Source organism: Parambassis ranga, chromosome 22, assembly GCF_900634625.1.
Source record: "Parambassis ranga chromosome 22, fParRan2.1, whole genome shotgun sequence".
Lineage (NCBI taxonomy): Eukaryota > Metazoa > Chordata > Actinopteri > Ambassidae > Parambassis > Parambassis ranga.
Window position 1 is genome coordinate 14,678,297 of NC_041042.1, and position 21,899 is coordinate 14,700,195.

The 21,899-nt window shown below is 43.1% G+C and overlaps 1 protein-coding gene across 1 annotated transcript; it reads left to right on the forward strand.

The window, feature by feature from the left end:
- The first annotated feature begins 8,080 nt into the window (after window positions 1-8,080).
- Window positions 8,081-21,824, forward strand: ptbp1a (polypyrimidine tract binding protein 1a). Its single transcript, XM_028394652.1, has 16 exons — window positions 8,081-8,164; window positions 8,927-8,983; window positions 9,177-9,204; window positions 12,685-12,745; window positions 12,902-13,074; window positions 13,508-13,654; window positions 13,772-13,945; window positions 14,493-14,603; window positions 14,792-14,969; window positions 15,089-15,169; window positions 15,324-15,481; window positions 16,873-16,906; window positions 17,979-18,071; window positions 18,354-18,570; window positions 18,878-18,955; window positions 19,231-21,824. Exons 1-16 carry the CDS (start codon window positions 8,157-8,159, stop codon window positions 19,361-19,363), a joined length of 1,731 nt encoding a protein of 576 aa, XP_028250453.1. The 5' UTR covers window positions 8,081-8,156; the 3' UTR covers window positions 19,364-21,824.
- The last annotated feature ends 75 nt before the right edge of the window (window positions 21,825-21,899 follow it).

A 21,899-nucleotide genomic window follows, 5' to 3' on the forward strand; every position in this document is an offset into this window, starting at 1 on the left:
TGCTCAGCTCAACCCTAAAGACAAGAATAAAAGCTTTTTCTGTCTCTTTATGAACCAAATAAAATTTGATGATACTGTAATTTCACTTGTGTGTTGGTCAGCTGCTGGTTTCTGCCCTGCTCACTCCCAGTTTAACCCCTGACTCTTTGTCCATAGACCTTGGCCCAATCATACTTGAATAGTTTTTACGAAAAAGGAAAAGACATTTGGGGATAATTTTCACAAACATCTGCTTAAGGAACTGAGTTTTGGCCAGGTGATTTTTTTATTATTATTAGTACAAATCCATATTTTAAACAGATAATCTGCTGTGTTAAATTGTGCAGACTACAAGCACGACAATGCATGAAAGGACACTATAGCAATCACACCTAGAAAGCCTGATGAAGGCCCTAGTCACCTCATTCGTTTGGCAGACAGATGAGGCTATGGATGATCTACCAGGCTCATCCTTATCTTATTGATTCACCCACACGTCGTCACTGTTATTTTACTGTTTCATGTCATTGTCCCACCTTCTATGCTTGGGGATGCGCAGTTCAAAAAAACAAAAACCTCTGAAGTTGGTGCTAATCCTGAGTTTTGTCAAAACTCCCCATCCACCAACTGTTTCTCGACTTGTTCCCTCTGTCTTACTCAAATTGCTGGTGAGTGTGGGTGGGGGGGGATCTAAACTGCCTCCTGCATATACGTGTTTAAATAAGAGAGTCTTTTGCAACCTCCAGTGCCAGATGCATTCTCTCAAGTCCTGCCTGCATTTACCACCAGAAAAAAAAATGATCCCTTCTTACATTCCAAAAGGGAGGTCAACAGGCATGGATGGTATAAAATATGCTTTCCATATGTACAGTTCCACTGTAATTGTACGACTTTGTTACTTGTATTGACTCTCATGTTTTTCTTTTCTATATGGCCTCTTTGGAAGGCAGTATATTGTATTTGATGTGTGTATTTTTTAAAACAAAGATGACTACATCTGTGTATTGTTGGTGCCTTTGTCAGGTTCATTTGGTTGGACTTGTCTGTCTGCCGCCATTTTTAGACTGGGGTTTTTCTTGCTGTACTCCAGGTCATGATGACCCACTGGAAACACTGCCTTCTACTCTGAAGGGTCACGTAACACATTAGAATTATTACTCTCATTTTTCACATGTCAACTATAAATAAATGCAGCTTGGACAATGGGTAATATGCAGACTACTGTTGGTGTCTTCAAAAAAAACCTGTATCAACTTTTTTTTTTTTAATACTTTTGTTGTTTTTACCGGAGAGAACAGACACACCAAGCGACAACAAAGGGGGTCATCTGTGCCTGTATCACCTTTTTTTAAAATTGTTTGTTGTACTGTAACATTCAGTTTTTTTATTCAACACATAGATGAAACATACATCATCCAAACTTAATCATTTTTCTGTGGATGCAAACTTTATACAGAAGACTAACTGACAGCCTACAGTATATACACATGTATACATATATGTACATTTGGTGAGCTAAAGCTTTGCTTAATATAGTGGGTCTCTGGGACAGCAGCAGAAAAAAAAACAACAACTTTGTGTTAGACCAATGCCTGTTCATCTATTCTGTGGTCGTCTAAATGTTAAATCCTGAATAAAACTACTGTTTACAGCAAGTCAGATAAGTTTGTATGTAATTAACTGAACGTGGGATAGAGCAGTGCACAAAAGCCACAAATAATGATGTGTGTGTGGAGTCACAGGTGGGTACAGGGCACATTTCTGGGGAGATGAATGCACAATTACAAACAAACCATCTATTTAACTACTATAATTTCAGAGAGTTACTAAATCACTGTACAGAATATGTGAGGCAGCAGCATACTGACCATGTGTGAGACTTTAACCTTAAATGTTTAAAGTGCAGTACCCAAAACAAGCCACTAGAGTGCATCCATCTACTGTTTTGTGAGTGTTCCCATTTACAGTCTCTCTGTTTGTGTGAGAGAGACAGAGGGTTAATTAAGCAGACAAAGGGGAAGATGCCCCTCCATGGACCGCCACCTTACTGTGGTGGAGGGGTTTGAGTGCCCAGATGATCCTAGGAGCTATGTTGTCGGGGGCTTAATGCCCCCAGCAGGGTCTCCCAAGGCAAACAGGTCCTGGGTGATGGGCCAGACTAAGAGCGGTCCAAAAACCCCCTTATGAGGCAAGTAAAATCAAGGACCGTGACGTTGCCCGGTATGGCGCAGCCGGGGCCCCACCCTGGAGCCAGGCCCGGGGTTGGGGCTCGAATGCGAGCGCCTGGTGGCCGGGCCTTTCCCCACGGGGCCCGGCCGGGCTTAGCCCGAAGCAGCGACGTGGGGCCGACCTCCCATGGGCCCACCACCGGTGGGAGGAACCATAAGGGGCCGGTGCAGAGTGGATTGGGTGGCAGTCGAAGGCGGGGGCCTCGGCGACCTGATCACCGGACACAGAAACTGGCTCTGGGGACATGGAATGTCACCTCGCTGGGGGGGAAGGAGCCTGAGCTTGTGCGGGAGGCCGAGCGGTACCGACTAGATATAGTCGGGCTCGCCTCCACGCGCAGCTTGGGTTCTGGAACTCAACTCCTTGAGAGGGGTTGGACTCTCTTCTATTCTGGAGTTGCCCATGGTGAGAGGCGGCGGGCTGGTGTGGGCTTGCTTATAGCCCCACAGCTTAGCTGCCATGTGTTGGAGTTTTCCCCAGTATGTGAGAGGGTCGCCTCCCTGCGCCTCCGGGTTGGGGAGAGGTCTCTCACTGTGGTTTCGGCGTATGCGCCGAACAGCAGTGTAGAGTACTTGACCTTCTTACAGTCTCTGGAAGGGGTGCTGGATGGCACCCCAACCGGGGACTCTGTCATCTTGCTGGGAGACTTCAACGCCCACGTGGGCAGTGACAGTAACACCTGGAGAGGCGTGATTGGGAGGAACGGCCTCCCCGATCTGAACCCGAGTGGTGTTTTGTTATTGGACTTCTGTGCTGGGCATGGTTTGTCCATAACGAACACCATGTTCGAGCACAAGGTTGTCCATCGGTGCACCTGGCACCAGGACACCCTAGGCCGGAGGTCGATGATCGATTTTGTAATCGTGTCAGCCGACCTTCGACCTTGTGTTTTGGACACTCGGGTGAAGAGAGGGGCTGAGCTGTCAACTGATCACTACCTGGTGGTGAGTTGGATCCGTTGGCGGGGGAAGAGGCTGGACGGGCCCGGCAGGCCCAAACGTACTGTGCGGGTCTGCTGGGAGCGTTTGGCCGAACCCTCCGCTAGGGAGATCTTCAACTCCCACCTCCGGGAGAGCTTCACCCAGATTCCGAGGGAGGCTGGAGACATTGAGTCGGAGTGGACTATGTTTTCCACCTCCATTGTCGATGCAGCTGTCCGAAGCTGCGGCCGCAAGGCCTCTGGTGCCTGTCGTGGCGGCAATCCCCGGACCCGGTGGTGGACACCGGAGGTCAGGGATGCCGTCAAGCTGAAGAAGGAGTCCTATCGGGCCTGGTTGGCTTGTGGGACTCCTGAAGCAGCTGATGGGTATCGGCAGGCCAAGCGTGCTGCAGCAAGGGCAGTTGTAGAGGCAAAAACTCGGGCCTGGGAGGAGTTCGGGGAGGCCATGGAGGAGGACTATCGGTCAGCCTCAAAGAGATTCTGGCAAACCGTCCGGCGCCTCAGGAGGGGGAAGCAGTACTCTGCCAACACTGTATTCAGTGGAGGTGGGGAGCTGTTGACCTCGACTGAGGGGGTGGTTGGACGGTGGAAAGAGTACTTTGAGGGCCTCCTCAATCCCACCAACACGCCTTCCATTATGGAAGCGGAGGCTGATGACTCAGTGGTGGACTCGTTCATCACCTGTGCTGAAGTTGCCGAGGTAGTCAAAAAGCTCCCCGGCGGCAAGGCACCGGGGGTGGATGAGATTCGCCCTGGGTACCTTAAGTCTCTGGATGTTGTGGGGCTGTCTTGGTTGACACGCCTCTGCAACATCGCGTGGCAATCGGGGGCAGTGCCGCTGGACTGGCAGACCGGGGTGGTGGTCCCTCTTTTTAAAAAGGGGGACCGGAGGGTGTGCTCCAACTACAGGGGGATCACACTCCTCAGCCTCCCTGGGAAGGTCTACGCCAGGGTACTGGAGAGGAGAATTAGGCCTATAGTCGAACCTCGGATTAAGGAGGAGCAATGTGGTTTTCGTCCTGGCCGCGGAACACTGGACCAGCTCTATACCCTCCGCAGGGTGCTGGAGGGTTCATGGGAGTTCGCCCAACCAGTCCACATGTGTTTTGTGGACTTGGAGAAGGCGTTCGACCGTGTCCCTCGCGGCATCTTGTGGGAGGTGCTCTGGGAGTATGGGGTCCGTGGCCCTCTGCTGAGGGCCGTTAGGTCCCTGTATGGCCGGAGCAGGAGTTTGGTTCGTATTGCCGGCAGTAAGTCAGACCTGTTCCCAGTGCATGTTGGACTCCGGCAGGGCTGCCCTTTGTCACCGGTTCTGTTCATAATTTTCATGGACAGAATTTCTAGGCGCAGCGAGGGACCGGAGGGGATCTGGTTCGGGAACCATAGGATTTCATCTCTGCTTTTTGCAGATGATGTTGTCCTGTTGGCTTCATCGAGCCGGGACCTCCAGTGTGCACTGGGACGGTTTGCAGCCGAGTGTGAAGCGGCTGGGATGAGAATCAGCACCTCCAAGTCTGAGGCCATGGTTCTCGACCGGAAAAAGGTAGTCTGTCCTCTCTGGGTCGGAGGAGAGTTCCTGCCCCAAGTGGAGGAGTTTGTGTATCTCGGGGTCTCGTTCACGAGTGAGGGGAAAATGGAGCGGGAGATTGACAGACGGATCGGTGCAGCTTCCGCAGTAATGCGGTCGCTGTACCGGTCTGTTGTGGTGAAGAAGGAGCTGAGCCGGAAGGCGAAGCTCTCGATTTACCGGTCAATCTACGTTCCTACCCTCACCTATGGTCATGAGCTTTGGGTAGTGACCGAAAGAATGAGATCGCGAATACAGGCGGCCGAAATGAGTTTCCTTCGAAGGGTGGCTGGGCGCTCCCTTAGAGATAGGGTGAGAAGCTCAGTCACCCGAGAGGAGCTCGGAGTAGAGCCGCTGCTCCTCCACATCGAGAGGAGCCAGCTGAGGTGGCTCGGGCATCTGGTTCGGATGCCTCCTGGACGCCTCCCTGGGGAGGTGTTCCGGGCATGTCCCACTGGGAGGAGGCCCCGGGGAAGACCCAGGACGCGGTGGAGAGACTATGTCTCTCGGCTGGCCTGGGAACGCCTCGGGATTCCCCCAGAGGAGCTGGAAGAAGTGTCTGGTGAGAGGGAAGTTTGGGTGTCCCTGCTTAGACTGCTGCCCCCGCGACCCGGCCCCGGATAAGCGGTAGAAGATGGATGGATGGATGGAGGGGAAGATGCATTTAAACAGAGAAGCACTATTCAATGCAGAAACTTTAACTCTGCAGCAAATGCAATAAACTCAATGTTAAAAAATCATCAATCCTCTTGAGGCCTGTTTAAATGTGGTATATTCAGTTTGTATGTGATGAGACACATTTTGCCATTTAAGCAGCAGAGCTGTGCCACTTCAGTGGACAGAGAATGTATTGTGTGCTGTTGTTTTTTTTAGGTCACACCCCTGACAATGCTTTTCCATACTCACCCACGCATGCAAAATGTCTTGGATTGATCCAGTGGAATATTAAAAGTCAGGGATAAATGAAAGAAGGTGGAGGGTCGTGTACAAGTAAAATGAAAAGCTTTGAGTCCGGGCTATTTTAAACAGAGTCTTTGAGCTGCGTGACTTTAAAAATCCACCAACTAAGTTTCTTAAATGTACTCACTGTCTCCCTGACCCTGAAACCTGATGTGATGATAACAAACAGTATCAGGGTAATTACCCCACCAACATGCATTACAATGAGACTCCACCTGTGTGTCTGGTATCTGAATTTGAATAGCATTCCCCTGTAAGTAGTTGCAAACTTCTCTCTGAATTCCTGATGCCAGTTCAGATCTATGTTTGGCACGTTGCAGTCTCTGGCTGTGAAGATGATTTTCACACATGACTAAAAAAAGGAATTATAATTCTTGTGAGATGGTATGTGTGGGTTGAAGGTTAACCCAGTTTGTGCAAACATCACAGCTTGCCTCTCCTTATCCTTAATGACATCGCTCTCACTCACAGTGGTGGCACTGTATGTAAATATTCAAGAAATTCAAGAGTAACTGGTAAAAACCATCATGAAAATCTTAAGCTTAAAATGTATGTACTACTGAAAATGTGGGTCTGCCTATGCTAATTTTGCAGGAGCATTGATATACTCTACCTGATTAAGGTGATAATGATTTTATAGGATATACTCTAACTACATAATTAGTTTGATTGCTGCTAGGCAATCTTCACCCTCTTTCTTCTTCTTATTCCATATGTTTTTTGGCGCAGCATATCTTCAGCATACATTGACCGATTTCAGCCATTCAACTATCACAATGTTCATCTCATAGAGGACATTCCGGGTCAATGTAAAGTTTTTTTTTTTTAAATTAGAGTTTTTCAAATATAACATATATAACAAATTCAAAAAAGCAATTTCAGCATCATTTTTAACATGGGAGTCTATAGAGGAGCCTTCAAAACCACCTTCAACTTTGACATGTAACTAGTTCCACATGCTTTCAGCTACAGAAACCGTTCAAACATCATTCTGTTCAGCTCTTCAAGGGCTATTAAACTTGTATTCAGATTTGTTCAACTATGTTTTCAAAATATTAATAAAAATTCAAAAGCCATTTAACATTGAAGTCTGTGAGAGAGCCCTTTAACGAGGGTCATCTGCCAAATGTATCTCCTCCTACAAAACTTCAAGCTACAGACTCCATTTCAGTCTTAAAACGCTCATTAGATGCTGCTCTATCAAACTTGTATTCAGAATGTTCTAATTCCGAATCGTTTCTGAGTTTAACATTAGTGTGTATTGCGCGGAATGATGAGCCAGAGTGGATAATGTCATCACTCAGAGTGGATGATGTCATCACTAAGAGTGATTGTGATTCTCATGGTGTCCATATTTTTTGTCTGAAGGCTTTGGTTTGGACAAAACCAGAAGTTGTTTAGAGGGTGTTTTTACATTGGAAATGCTTTAGGAGGGGGACAGAGTTGATACAGTTGATAAACATTCAGGTTGTCATAGATACAGGCAGGCAGGCAGGGCTGTTACCAGGGTGACAGACTGACAAACAAGACGCTTACAAAGCAGTCATATTTGTAGTCTTTATCAAATTTGAAGCATTATATCTGACATATTGATCATCCTTCAGCTGTATACTACTTTTCCACATTCAAATCACACAGCCTGAGCTTCTTATGAGCTTATGGTATTATTCCAGCCTCAGACCTTTCATATAGTGTATTCACAGGCTATTCTTTAAGGTCAGTGACTTCATACTGTTCTTGTCTTCAGCTGCTTTTTCATATCATCGTAATATTACAACATTTTCTACTTTTCTAAATTCGTAACTGTTAAATTACCATAAAATGTAAAATGAATCTTATCCTGTAATTGCGCCTGAATTAACAGATACTTGCGTCAATTGTTTTGGGGATTAGGTTTGCGTCTATATATATATATATATATATATATATATATATATATATATATATATATATATATATATATATATATATATAAACGCAAATCTGGTGACAATAATGGATATAGACAATCTGGTGACAATAATGGATATAGCTTTACTGTAAGGTAACGATTCTTGTTGGATATTCGTTTTTAAACGCTACCTCTTCACAACACTTTTCCATTTATCTCTACTTTCAGTTCTTAACACGTCACTGTACGTTTAATACATATACAACCATATGCATTAAAACCGTGTTTTACCTCCACGTCCTTTTAATCATTCGTAACGCTAACAGCTCTCACCGCTGGAATGAAAACAACACCAGATATATGAATATGATGATGTACTGGAAATTTGCCGCGGCCTTGTTTTTTTATAAAATGATGGCCGTCTTGTCCAATCAGAACCCGCGGAGGATCTGGTCCCCGCCCGTTTTTGGCTCTTGGAGAGGCTCGGACTAATCAGCGCTCGCCTCCGTGTGGTTCAGCCATTTTGTAAGAAAATCAAGCAAGTCTGCCGCCCTACCTTCGCTTCAGACCTGCAGTTTTTTTCTTGTGCAATGGACGGGTAAGTGAAAAGAACCACACTTAAGACTTAGATTTTTAACACAAACCGACGGCGAAGTAACTCATTTTCTCATTTAGGCGACTTGTTATAATACTCTGACTCGTAAGGCTGCTTCGCTTCATCGCCAGTCCCGGAAAGTTTACTTGAAACAGTTTTTTTCATCAAAACATGCAACAGTTAGCAGGAGCGTTAGCTAACTAGCATCTACTAGCCTTCGCTACCCGTTACCGTTAGCAGGCACTAGTAATGTGACCCGAATTGTTTTATTACTTTATAAACACGACATTGACTTACAACAAATGTAATGTATTCTGTATTAGGATGTGAACAAAGTTTTTTTTTATTCACGAGATTTGCTGACAGTCTCGGTGCAAACATTAGTTGACAATGGCTAACTATACCTTTTGTAACTTCACGGGAACTCGAGCGCTAGCTAAAGCAACGTGTCTCATTTCCGCATTCATTTGTCCGCGGAGTGCCAGAGCCATATTGAAGATGTCTGGCCTGAACATTTGATTGAATCAGAGACTCCTGCGCCGAGCTATATCATCAGGAGAGGATACACAATAGCGTATTGTTTCATTTAAGATTATTTTTTTTTGTTTTTGTCACCTGGTTCCGACAGTTTGGGGGGACTTCGGAGGCGGTGTGGTGGCTGCCCGCGGCGTAAATTTGTTATTACAGGTTTCGTTTCTTTATTACGTGAAAGTGTCGACTCTAAAGTTTGCATGTTTTTCTATTTTTTTTTTCAAAACATTGAAGCCGCCTAGACACTGACCCACTGTACCCTCTGGGATCCGGCTACGTCCCTGAAATTGAGTAAGTATATGTTTTTGTTCTGTGCGTATGTCTGTGTGCTTGGCTGCGTAAATGTACTTACGTTTGAATGAGGAAGTCAGTTTGCCATTGTTCACAGTGCTGTATGATTGTATTTTTTTGTATTTGTGTGTCTACACAGTGTTAAATGTTCTGAATTGTTAAACTAATCGATTTGTTTGTCTTTTTTTAACAGTGTCCATGACATATCTGTTGGCACAAAGGTAGGACACCTTCTACCTTCTATTTGCTTCTGTGTTCATTTGCACATTACTTTATTTCACTGCCTTTACTGTCAGTAGTGATGTAGACTAAGTCTTACAATAGCTCTTTTTTAAGATTAGAATTAAGATCTTTTCCTGTTACTGGCATTACCTCTTTTCATACTTTTTAAATATGGCGGTGATTTTGAGTTGTGTCCCACAAAAGCTACATTATTTTTTTTTTAGTAAATGCACATTTTAGAAACTTATAAATTAGAGAGGGAATTGAAAGAACTAGGCTGACACTAGGGATTTTAAGACACATCATCTGTCAGCCTGCAAGAGCTTCCTCTATAATTACAGAACTGCTGTCCAAAGACATTTATCACATTTAATGAGTTTGCAGTTGCAGACTAGCTTGCCATTTAAACATTGATGAAATGTAACCAAATGTAACCAGCATGCAGAGTTACAGATACTCTAAACATGTGGACTATGTGATAATGTTGTTAGAATAGATTGTCTGAGGTGGGGCTTTCATGTCTTTCCTGTCCTTTCTGTTTGCCTACGTGGCTGTTACAGTGAAACTTCCTGTTGTTTATTTAGTGTGTTCCTTAATAGTTTGTTAGCCTTACTGCAATGTGAACAAAGCTTACGCATCAACTTTATATTTGTCCATAATTGTTTCAGTTCAAAGACTGCTCAGCCAGTAAAGCAACATTGGCAACGTTTATCCAATTTTAAATCGGCTTGTTTATAGCAAAAAATGGATCTTTCAACCCTTTATATAACTGAATGTTCTTACAAACTTGTTGACGAAGGAGCGTGTTGGTTTTTATAGGACACCACCGGTTGTAAACGTGTGCACCCAATAAAAATTCCTGACTAAGTAGTAATCCTTGGTAACAGGACCTGAAGCAGCCATGTGTAGCTGGTGTAATTAAACTCAACTAAGAGCCGTAACCATCATCCCTCAACTGTCCTCATCCTCCTGGCCAAAGGTCTTTACACTGTTTAAACAACCGCTCTGACACACACGCCTGTAACAGGGACACACCCCACCCCCTCTATTCATTTCAATAAGGCCTGTTGTTTTTCGTTATGAGGAACAATGCATCATTTAATGGATGTGGGTCACTTCTCGAGGTTTGACTCCCAATGTGATTGTTTTTTCTTCCCTCTCCTTTAACTTTTCCTGTTTTCTGAATTTGATGTCCTGTGGTAATGATGATGCTGGGTTATGGAGCCCTGCCTTGCTGGAATCTGTAATTATTCTGTCTGGGCAGAGTGTCTGGCATTCCGCGGTCGCATTCCAATCTCCCCCCTTTAGCCCCCTGGCGAGGCACAGCTCCCTACCCCCTCCACTGGTTAAGGCTGATCACAGTGAACAAGCATGTCCGTACCTGTGCTCTTCTCCTTTGTACGTTTCCTGCGAGATTACCACCTACCAACCCCCCCCCCAACAGGGCTTAAAATGGCTGTTTTCAGAAGTCAGCATATGTACAAATGAATCTACATCAGGGATAGTTCCTGTATAAGATACTGCCTTTCCTCCTCCTAAATGTTACAGTAGAGTTGTACTTCTTTCTTACTACTCTGATGCAATGTGGACCAGGTGTGTCTTGGTGTATAAGGCAAAGAAATCTCCTCCAGTCCATATTCCATTTTAAAATGAAGGTCAAGGAACTTCCATTGTCGGTGAAAGGAAGCTGCTTAAAAATTTTCAGTATGTTAGCCAGCAGTGTGTCATCCTTCTCTGAAGGTTGCTATTATATTGTCAGCATCCTGTGCAACGAAAGGATGTGAACAAGTTGATGCACATTTAGTTTGTTTGTGTTGGGGGTAAATCTGGTTTGGAGCTGTGCTGGGAGTTGTCACACAAACAATTTATATGCTTTATTCCTTCCCCTGGGTCTGTAACAGTTCTCATTTTTGTGTGTGTGACTTGATGGGTTTGTGCTGCTTTTGCTGTATCTTAGCTTGGTGGTTATTATTAGAATGAGGAAATAGGAGGAGAGAGGCAAGCCATGGAACAGTAACCTACAGTCCCCTGGAGGAAGTTTAGCAAAACCCTGGAAGCAGGCCTGATCTCTCCTCTCTTCCTGTTTGGAGCTAGTCTGCTGACTGATAATGTGACGCTGACCGCCCACGACCGGCGAGTCAGACTGGAGCCACTTCCTTCGTTTGTCAAGGCTTGAATCTGCCCTTTAAGCCGTTTTTTTTACTTCTGACCAACTAGAATACACCATGTTGGCTTAATAGAGCTTTTTATGTGCTTCTTTCAGTCTTCCAGTCAGTGCTTTTTTTGAGCTTTTTAAAAAGCTGGCTTGCACTTTGCTTTGTTTTCCTACGTGTGAGTAAACAGTAAAGCGTTTAGTTAGCTTAGCTCAAGGATTGCACTCCATTTATGTCAAAACTTGAAGGTCTGCCAATGTATTCCTGTTGTAGTTAAATGATCTGAGACTACAGACCCTGTTTATTTGGGCCTTGGAGTGAAGACCAGACCATCTGGAAGTAAGAGAAGTTTATCCTGCTGCTTTCAGTGCTGTGCTCACAGTGATTCTCTCACAACCCACATCTTATAATATTGAAAGACATTTCCAAATGTGTTGGAAAACTATATTCCTGCTATTTCTGTATAAACTTTGAGCCCTCCCTGGACCCCCAACCCCCTCACCCCTCCCCCTGTATATTTAGATTTGCAAGGTGAAGAAGAATGCCAGTAAACCTGTAGGACTGGTTTTTGTTAAAGCGCTGTGGGGCTCTTCATCTCCCAGAGAGTCCTCGGGGCTCCATATGTGTGTGCTGCTGTGTAACAATGCCCCTAGTCTCAGCCTGAACAGGACCTTCATTGTGGAGTGTTGTAGAGCTTAGGCTGCTGAGCCACTTCTTGTGACTGCAATACTTCATCTTGCACAACCACAAACACACACAACCATGAGAACAACCCTGAAGCAGCACTTTATATCTACTGAAGAGGGAGAGAGAGAGAGGCTGTACATGGCAGACAGTAATCTAGTGTGGACCGGAGTGTCCCCATCTTGTGTTCAATGTATCCTTTCTCTTAATGAAGTACACGAGAAGATGAGATGTACTGACAGCTGTTGAATTGAAACGATGTGGTTGTTGAATTGTGTGCCTCTATGGTTCCTACTTAAGTGTGATCTGTTATTCAAAAATTGTAAAATGTTATCGTTATGCCCCAAGCAGCAATTACAGTTTCTTACACTGACTTAAAAATATGTGTGACTATTAAAAAAACAGTATGAGGAATGATGGGAAGAGTGATATTCCTGCTGATATGGTAGGTCACTGAATTCTTCCTGGTGAGGATGGTAGTGTTCTTAGGCCTGTTTGCCCGATCCTCTTTTGGTTATCAGATTACTTCCTGCTTCATCACACAATGACTCAGTAATATGAGAACTGTGCTCTCCACCTGCCATGCTGTGCCTTCATTGGTGAATGCACTGAAGTGAACCATTGTTTCCTCTTCATCTGCAGAGGGGATCCGACGAACTCTTTTCTTCCTGCATATCCAACGGACCCTATATCATGAACTCAGGTAGGGGGGTTGCCATGGAGGGGTGAATCCTTTTTATTGAAGTGGTTGACGTGTCTGTGCTGTTTAGTGTTGCCTTGACAACCAATCCATTATTCAAGAAGAACCAGAGCCTTCTGTTCCCTCCCTGATTATATCTGCTTCTGTTTTCTCCTGCAGCCAATGGCAACGACAGCAAAAAATTCAAAGGTGACGTCCGCAGTCCCGGTGTTCCGTCACGTGTGGTCCATGTACGCAAGCTGCCCAACGACATAAATGAGGCTGAAGTTATTAGCCTGGGACTGCCCTTTGGGAAGGTCACCAATCTGCTGATGCTAAAAGGGAAAAACCAGGTAAGAAAGGGTAGATCTGCTCCGCAGGTCTTTTTTTTTTTTTGGCCCAGGACAGGGGATAAGCTTTCTAGTCTCCTATCATGACCTCAAATTATTACAATGATCCTTTGTTATATCCCTGAGCATAGTGGGTAGACAGACAATTTTTCTTGCTGGGATTTCCTCTGGGAAGACAACAAATCTGTTGTTTTTATTTCCTGTTTGATTGTAGCATTTCTTCTATAGAAAACTCTTTGCAGATATAAAATGAAATGAGCCTAATAAATAATAATTTATTTTTTTGTGGAACAAAATGTACAGCGCTAATTACTTTTAATCATAAAGCATTAAAATAAATGTGAAGGTTATTAAGAATGCTTAATAGACACCGCCTTAGGGTGGCGCTGTGCAGAATAATATATCGAATATTTTTTTCTGTGGTTCTCCCCTGCAGGCCTTTTTGGAACTGAGCAGCGAGGAGTGTGCACAGACGATGGTAAACTACTACTCTTCTGCCACCCCTGTCATCAGAAACCATCCCATTTACATGCAATATTCGACCCATAAGGAGCTCAAGACGGATAACTCCCCAAACCAAGTGGTATGGTTTTTTTTGTGTTTGTTCAGGTTTAATTCTCTGTTCTAGTCAACACGATATACTGTGAATACTGAAGCACACATTCATTTGTTGCTTTCTGTTGTGTTTGTTTCTCTGTAGCGTGCCCAGGCAGCCCTGCAAGCAGTTAATGCACTGCATGGAGGTGGGATGGGGAGCATGGCCATTGCTGCAGATGCTGGTAGCATGGGTGGAGGAGGAGGCCCTCAAAGCCCTGTGCTCAGAGTCATAGTAGAGAACCTCTTCTACCCTGTCACCCTGGATGTACTACACCAGGTAGGGGGAGCTACTGGAGTTTTCTCACTGTCCAAAGATTAAATTTATCAGTCACTCAAGTTTGCAAAGGTACACAACAACCAATTAATTGTAGTTTTCGAACAACCCTTTAAACAAGTTGACTAGTGAAGTTTTCTGACATATTATTCATTCTACTGGGATTTTATTTTTAGAGTTATCATGGCAAATAAACATTAAAGTTACACTCAGTTGCATCTGCTGAATTAGTAACACTCAGCAGTACAGTTCCAAGTGTAAACAGATTTTGAATTATCAAAGCTTGACAACCTGCTATACCACCCACTCAGTCACTAAAAATATACATCAAAATTTCTTTTTAGTTGCATTTGTCTCGTCTTCCTACTCTTGTGCTAAAATATATCACTGAGACATGGTTGTGTGGTATTCAAGTTAAATATTTTCAAGATACTTTGCAAGTCTAGAAATGCTGCATGAACAAAATGTATGGATTGTAAATAGTATGAGTTCTTTCTATGGATTTCTTTATTTTTTGTTTTAAGTGACAGTCTGTTTCTTTCCCCTCCAGATTTTCTCCAAGTTTGGTACAGTGCTGAAGATCATCACTTTCACTAAGAATAACCAGTTCCAGGCTCTGATTCAGTACGCAGATGCCATGACAGCTCAGCACGCCAAACTGGTAAGACCTGTTTACTTCATGTGCTTTGTCAATTCGTTTCACTCTGAGGGTGTTACTACTGGTTAGATCAGAACAATGAGGTCTGTGGAAACAACTGTTCAAACATAAAATGTTGGCACTTGTCAGTGATAACCGCAGTACTTCAGGTATATAACCTCTTGAGTCTAATAGTTCCTTGTCATCCTTAGTCTTTAGATGGCCAGAACATCTACAATGCTTGCTGTACCTTGAGAATCAGCTTCTCCAAGCTCACCAGCCTCAACGTCAAGTACAACAACGACAAGAGCAGGGACTACACCCGGCCAGACCTTCCTACTGCAGATTCACAGCCCTCCATTGATCACCAGACCATGGCTGCTGCATTTGGTAAGATTTTGAAGATTTTGATGTTGATTGTTTCTGTGTTCTGTATATTTACTTTTGAATAAAAACATTGTTTCCCTTTTTAAAGTATGTCTTCATATTTTTCTCTTCTGCTAATGTAGCTGCACCAGGCATAATCTCAGCCTCTCCATATGGTGGAGCTCACGCATTTCCCCCAACTTTTGCTATCCAGCAGGCAGCAGGTCAGCACACAAACATATTCTTAGTCCCACGCTTTGTTTTACAATGAAACACATTACCAGGAATTTGCTTGCAATGCACAATATGTATCTGTCTACTTTTTTTTTTTCTTCAAACTGTAACACTACAAAGTAATTCATTTGTTGTTGCTCTTAGGTCTGTCGATGCCTGGTATTCCCAGTGCTCTGGCGTCCCTGGGTGTCGGCCATGGTGGTATGGCAGCTGCAGCAGCAGCCGCTAGCCGGCTTGGCCTGACAGGGCTCGCTGCTGCTGGGGGACACAATGTCTTGTTGGTCAGCAATCTTAACCCAGAGGTCAGTACACTCCCAAGTCTTAAATGGTAACACAATCTGCCTCTGTCGGTGAAGTGCTGAGCAATGTTTACACTATGGTTTGCGAATCCTGGATCTGCTTACGCACGAGAAAGCAGTGTTTTTTGCCCCCATCTACCACCCTTACCAGTGTTCTAAAATCCAAGGGGTTCATCAAGTCAAAAGTTCTTTTCTTTCAGGATCTCTCTGTGTTTGACCAAACCTGCTGCATTTCTGATCTGCCACTTTGCTCACTGTGAATTTTAAGTTTATTCAAAACACTAACTTCTTTTTTTTAAAACAAACTTACCATTTCATATCTTCATTTTTGTCCATTAGTTGAAATCATTCTTAAGTTGTTGGAGAGACAATATTACTTTTGTTGTATTTTTTTTTTAAAGCAACGCATCATGTCCACGATTCTCCTAGTGTGTAGAATGTATAAGAAGTTTCTCATGCTCATTACATTTACTGTAGTTATGTAGCCATTATATTAGCATGTTAATTTAAAGATCCGTTTTGAGTTTTCATAATTAAAATTGATACTCAGATTGACTGTTTTTATTATAATTATTCTAAATCTAAAGAAACAGAATGTAATTTAAAAGTACATATTGTCTCTGCCTTTTTTTCTGTATTTCATTGTTAATCTTTTTTTCTCTTCTTTTTCTCCTAGTGTTCCCATAGTGACAGTGCATTTTAATTTAGCCAGTTCTACTGTCTGAAGCACTACATTTCTTTGTGTATACTGACCTTGTTTTTTTTACTTCCTTTTTCCCTCTCCTCTGTCTCTGTCCTCTCTTTCTCTCTCTCTCTCTCTCTCTCTCTCTCTCTCTCTCTCTCTCTCTCCCTCTCCCTATCTCTTTTTTTGTTTTAAAACCCCTCACCTCAAATCTTGCCAACTGACTGCACGCCCCATGACCAATTGTTCCCCCTGTCCTCCTATCCCCTCTGCCACTCCTCTTTTACTACGACTCCTCCCTCCCTTCCATCCACCCAACCAACCCTGTTTGTCCTTATTGCTCTATTGTCCCCAATTTGGAAATCACCCACAAATTGAAAACACCAAAAACACGACATTGGCATCACTATGGTCCTCCTTTTTCCATGATCTGCCCTTCTGTTTCTGCCTTCATCTTCGTCTTTCTCTTCATCCTCTCACACTGTTCAAATCCTTCTCTTCTTGTTGTCCTTTCTTCATTTTCTTCGTCCTTCATGCCTCTCCTTCCTCCATGGTACTGTGGCCTTCCTGTGGACCTCGCTGCCTGTGGCCTGCGGACATGTCCCGACTCCACTCCACTGTCCTCCACTCCGCTCCGTCTCTTTTCCCCTGTCCCCTGTTCCCTCTCCCCCTTTGGCCCCCTGCCCCGCTGCTCCCCCCGCTGTCTCTAAAGAGCGTTACGCCACACTGCCTCTTTATTCTTTTCGGTACGTTATCATCCTTTCATCTTCTTTTTTTATTACTACTGTTACCTGGCGAGGTGGGCATGTCTTGTCTCATGTTGTTGGCTTTGTTTATTGTTTTTAACCACTGATGGCTCGTCATCAGGCTTTAGGGCTATGAAGGGTGGGGGTGTCTGTTTTAGGGGTTTGTATGACCTGTTTTGGTTGTTGTGGGTTTGTGTGAGGAAAGTAAGGTGAGAACACCACAGAAAGCTGCAGCATTTCATTTAATTTTGAATAGCTGTGATAAACTATCCATTGGCAAAAAAAAACACATTTCATCTTCAAAGAGTGCAACACTTGGAAATATTGCCCCAGTAAATAGCAATGTGGGGATCATTTTGTTCGGGAATGATGCAGGAGGCCGCTCTTAATTCTAAAGCATCTCCCCGAGGAGAAGAATAAGTCGACACTTTTTTAGTTCTTCACTGTCATATTTTAAGCCATGAAAATTGATCAATTTCATTTTTTGTTAGGTTAATTTTCCTGCGGTTGCCTTGAGGCAGTTTGCAACAGTACATAGAAAAAAAGAAATGCTGCTGCTTTTTTTTAGTGATTATGTGTTGACATATTCTTTGGATTATGTCACCATATTCTTCTGCAGTTTGTTTCCATTTACTCTAATGTAGGTTTTGTGCATGTTAATTTCTGCATGTTTCCATATTTAGGCCCTCAAGTTGGTCAAGTAATCAACTCGTCTTCACTGTAGAGCGATCCAATTGATCATGGCTCTTTTTTTTTACCTCTCTTTGATTTGTGTCTTCAAATCACTATCTCTTCCCTCTAAAGCCCTTTAGCAGTCATCTGTGTAAGTGTTTTTAAGAGGGCTTATGTAGGATTAGAGGTTCCATGCAGAATTGAAGAGAAATTAGTAGAATAGCCTAACAATGACTTCAATCACACTGTTTATTAGCATCAGTATAAATATGAATAACCCTGATTTATGGTGTTTAAAATGGTTTTTGTTGCTGTGATTGGCTGTGTGGCTCCTGTTAAAGCTATGTTGTGTTTTGTCTCCGTTGCATTTGTATTGTGACATCTTCCCCTTCCTCCCTAGGTGTGTATGGCGATGTGATGAGAGTGAAGATTCTCTTCAATAAAAAGGAGAATGCTCTAATCCAGATGTCTGATGGCACACAGGCTCAGCTAGGTAGCTACACTCTAGCCATACAAAATACAGTTTTCCTTCTTTGATCTATCTCTCTCTTTCATCTTGTTTTTTCTCACATTATTTTATCATATATTGTTCTGAGCTGTTGCTTAGTGGGGCATGGTTCTTCAGGGCTTCCTTTTATCGATGACTAATTGCCTGGTTGGTTCATTTGTTTTGAAGAGGGTGCTAAGGGTTGAAATCAGTTTTTGTCAGGGATTATAAATATCTTTCTGAGTGTCATCTTTCTGAGTGTCATCTTTCTTCATTAACTTTTCTCAGCTATGAGCCACCTTAATGGCCAGCGTCTGCATGGCAGGGCGATGCGTGTGACATTGTCAAAGCACACAACAGTCCAGCTGCCCAGAGAAGGCCACGAGGACCAAGGTCTCACAAAAGACTACAGCAACTCACCGCTGCATCGTTTCAAGAAGCCCGGCTCCAAAAATTACTCCAACATCTTCCCGCCCTCTGCAACACTCCACCTCTCCAACATACCGTAAGTACTGCTGCAAGAGCCTTATTTTTATTCCCTTACTTTCCCCAGCAGCTTTTCTGCTCAGCTTTTTTCCTTTGTAGTCCTGACTCATTTTTTTTCCATAGTTAGTGTTTTGGATTAAGCAGTGGTGACATTATTTTCTAAACATGCAACTCTAGAGGGTGTGCTTTTAGATTTAATCATGCCTCTTGTGACTTGCTTAACCACAACAGTAAATAAACAAAAAAATGCAAATTAGTAAAGGTAATGTAAGCAAGTAGAAATGCCTTCAAGTTTTTTGTTTTTATCTGTACCCATTTTCTTTTAGGCCTTCTGTGGTGGAGGATGATCTCAGGAGGCTATTTGCCAGCTCAGGAGCCACAGTTAAAGCCTTCAAATTCTTTCAGTAAGTAACACGCCAGCCATGTTCAGTTTGATTGATTTGTTAACCTTTTTGGTGTGTTTTGGAAAGCTTGTCTGTCTTTAGAACAACCTCGATTCAAGGCAGAAACAATTCAAATGAGCCGTTATAAAAGTTATTTATCGATGGTTCTCTTGCAGGTGGAGAGATTTTAGTCCTCTAAATGCAATGTAGCAAATTGCAAACCCACACACAGCCCACACAAAAGAGGGCAGCATGTTGACACTCTCAAAACACTTTGTTCTGTCTTTATTTTACAGAAAGGACCGCAAGATGGCCCTGATCCAGATGGGCTCAGTCGAGGAGGCAATTGAGTCTCTCATCGAGTTCCACAACCACGATCTGGGAGAGAACCACCATCTTCGAGTGTCCTTCTCCAAGTCCACCATCTGAGTGCCTTTCTTTCCACCCTCCAATTCCATTGCCATCTGAATGCTTCTCTGTTCTCAAGGTTGCCTTTAGAGTAAAAGGCCACCAGTACATATCTATGACTGTTTCTTTGAAGAATGTTGTTTCTTTCGCCCCTCATCCCTCATTAACAGGTTTGGGCTTTATTATTGATTTCTTGTTCCAAGCCCAAACCCACAAAAATATGCTAAACATTTCCTTTTGAATTATGTTTACATAAATATATATATTTTGGCCTGGTATTTTTAATAATCATATTGTAGGTAGACAGATCAGCCAAGTTCTGTGGCATGGACCCTGGATTTGCTCAGTTTTGTTTGCCTGGACCTGCTTGTTAGAATGTAAACACTGTTCATGTGCTGGTGCAAATGGAACAGTCGTAATCACATTTGCACAGGAATCAGCGAGAGTAATCAAAAAGTTTGTTTGTAACCAAACATCAATCATAAATTTGATCTATCATAAAGTTTTACATGAGGTTCTGGGAAGTGGGCAACATTCTGCATTGAAATATGTTATATAGGAGGTAAAGTAGAGGCAGCTGTAAACTGTCTTTAGACCAAATTGCTAAAAGAAAAAGACCCTCCACCACAAACACATGCTTATGTGGTTGAAATGTATCTGCACCGGACACACTTCAGCATTCCTTTTACTTTGGTAGTTGTGTGGTAATTATGTGTGTGTGTGCCTGTTTTCAAATGCCACTTTGAAACTGTTTGGCCAGTCGCAAACTCTTGGAGACAAAGGATTTTGTTTTTGGACTCACAAAACACCAACGATTTATTTCCTCGCTTATCCAGTTTAGTTTTATCTTGTAACTACCCGCCTATTCTTTTCATGGGGATCCATACCACTATCAAAAGTTATTCAGTATAAACACATTTCTCTTTCGCTCTTGATCTACAGTCCTTGTGCCTTACTTTGCCCCAGCCAGTGTGTTCTGGCTACATTTAAAAAAAGACGTGGCTCACAAAAATGCCTTTTTGTATGTACCAGCTTTGCTGAAATGGTGGGGGTGGGAGTGGCTCATTTAATCTTTTTTTTTTCTTAAACACAAATGTTTATGTTTGTATGCATATAGCCCCATTATATGTATCTAGAAACTATGAATGTAAACCAGTTAGATGCTTAATATCCTTGCTAGGTGAAGTAGCTCTGCTAGGTGGATTGTGGCAGGCTTCCTGTCTTACAATCTCCTTTTACTTCCATGTAGTCCTCAGGACAATGGTGTTTGGGCACTCATTTAACCGTATTACGTTCATTTATATGTGGACACCTATATATTCATTTATCTTTTCTTTTTTAATGTTAGCATTTACATGTGTATCACTTCTAAGCTTAGCTGATACCTGTTTGTAGTGGCTGGGTTTGATCACTATCACAGTGCCTTGAGTTTTTTTTAATCTGAGGCTAACAGGCCTGGTCAGACGACTTTGTTTACCTCTCATTCAGGTGCTTTGTCTTACCTGTTTGCAAAGATGCCTTCATCCCATTATCTTCAGGTAATCCTACCTGTGAGAGGGCAGCTTGGGGGCATTCATCAGTTGATGGTAGTGACAGCCTTGGACTGTGTTTGAAAACCCAGTACACTGTGTTTTTTTTCTTAAGTTCAGGATACCAGAATTTACAGGGTGGGGTAGACCTCACCTTTTCCCTGTCTGTGTACACTTGAGCCACAGCCAGGTATGTTAGTGCACTTTTCCTCAATGATAGGTCCACGTTGGCACCATCACGCTGAAGTCTTAAAACGTCGTCACATTCCTGTGTGCCTCAAGCACCAGTTTCCACAGCCTCGACCACTGTAGTCTTGGACCAGATACAGACACATTCTGTCTCTATTTTTGTAAAAGATTCTTATGCATGATTTAACGAAGCTTCATGTAGCTGCAGACGGTTATTGCTGTTAAGGACCAAAGTATGTTCTACCCCTTCTGTTTTGTAGTGTTGTGATTTCTAAAATGTTGATTTTCCACCTTCCTACTACTCTACAAACACACATGGCTCCCAATTCCTCTTTCAGTTCCTCAGTTGCCTTGGACAAATTTACATTAAGTTAAAATATAACGACAAAAATACTGTATTGTATATTTACTTTTCAAAGAGTCTTCATTGGTAGATTGCTTTAGAAAGGATACTTAATTGATCCACAGTCCTAGCTGTGATGTTTGACTGTAGAAAATGTCTTTCGATTTTGTTAAAAGCTTTTATTTTTTCCTCTCCTTTTTATATGGGGGTGGGGTGGGGGTTATTGTATGAAGCGGGATTGATGGTTGTATATATTCATGTTTTTGTACCACAAAATCATTTGGAATATATCCACTTTACGTTCAAAACATGTATATTTTGATAAGACATTACAGACATATTAAGCTCTCCTGAGCTGTAAAACAGGAAGAAAAAAAACCTTTTGTAACACAAAGACATTAAACCTATGTGAACACAAAAATGTCTCTGTATGTGCCCCGCTCCCCCCCCCCCCCCCTCCCCACTTTGCCATTCTGATCTTGTCTCTTGCATCTTC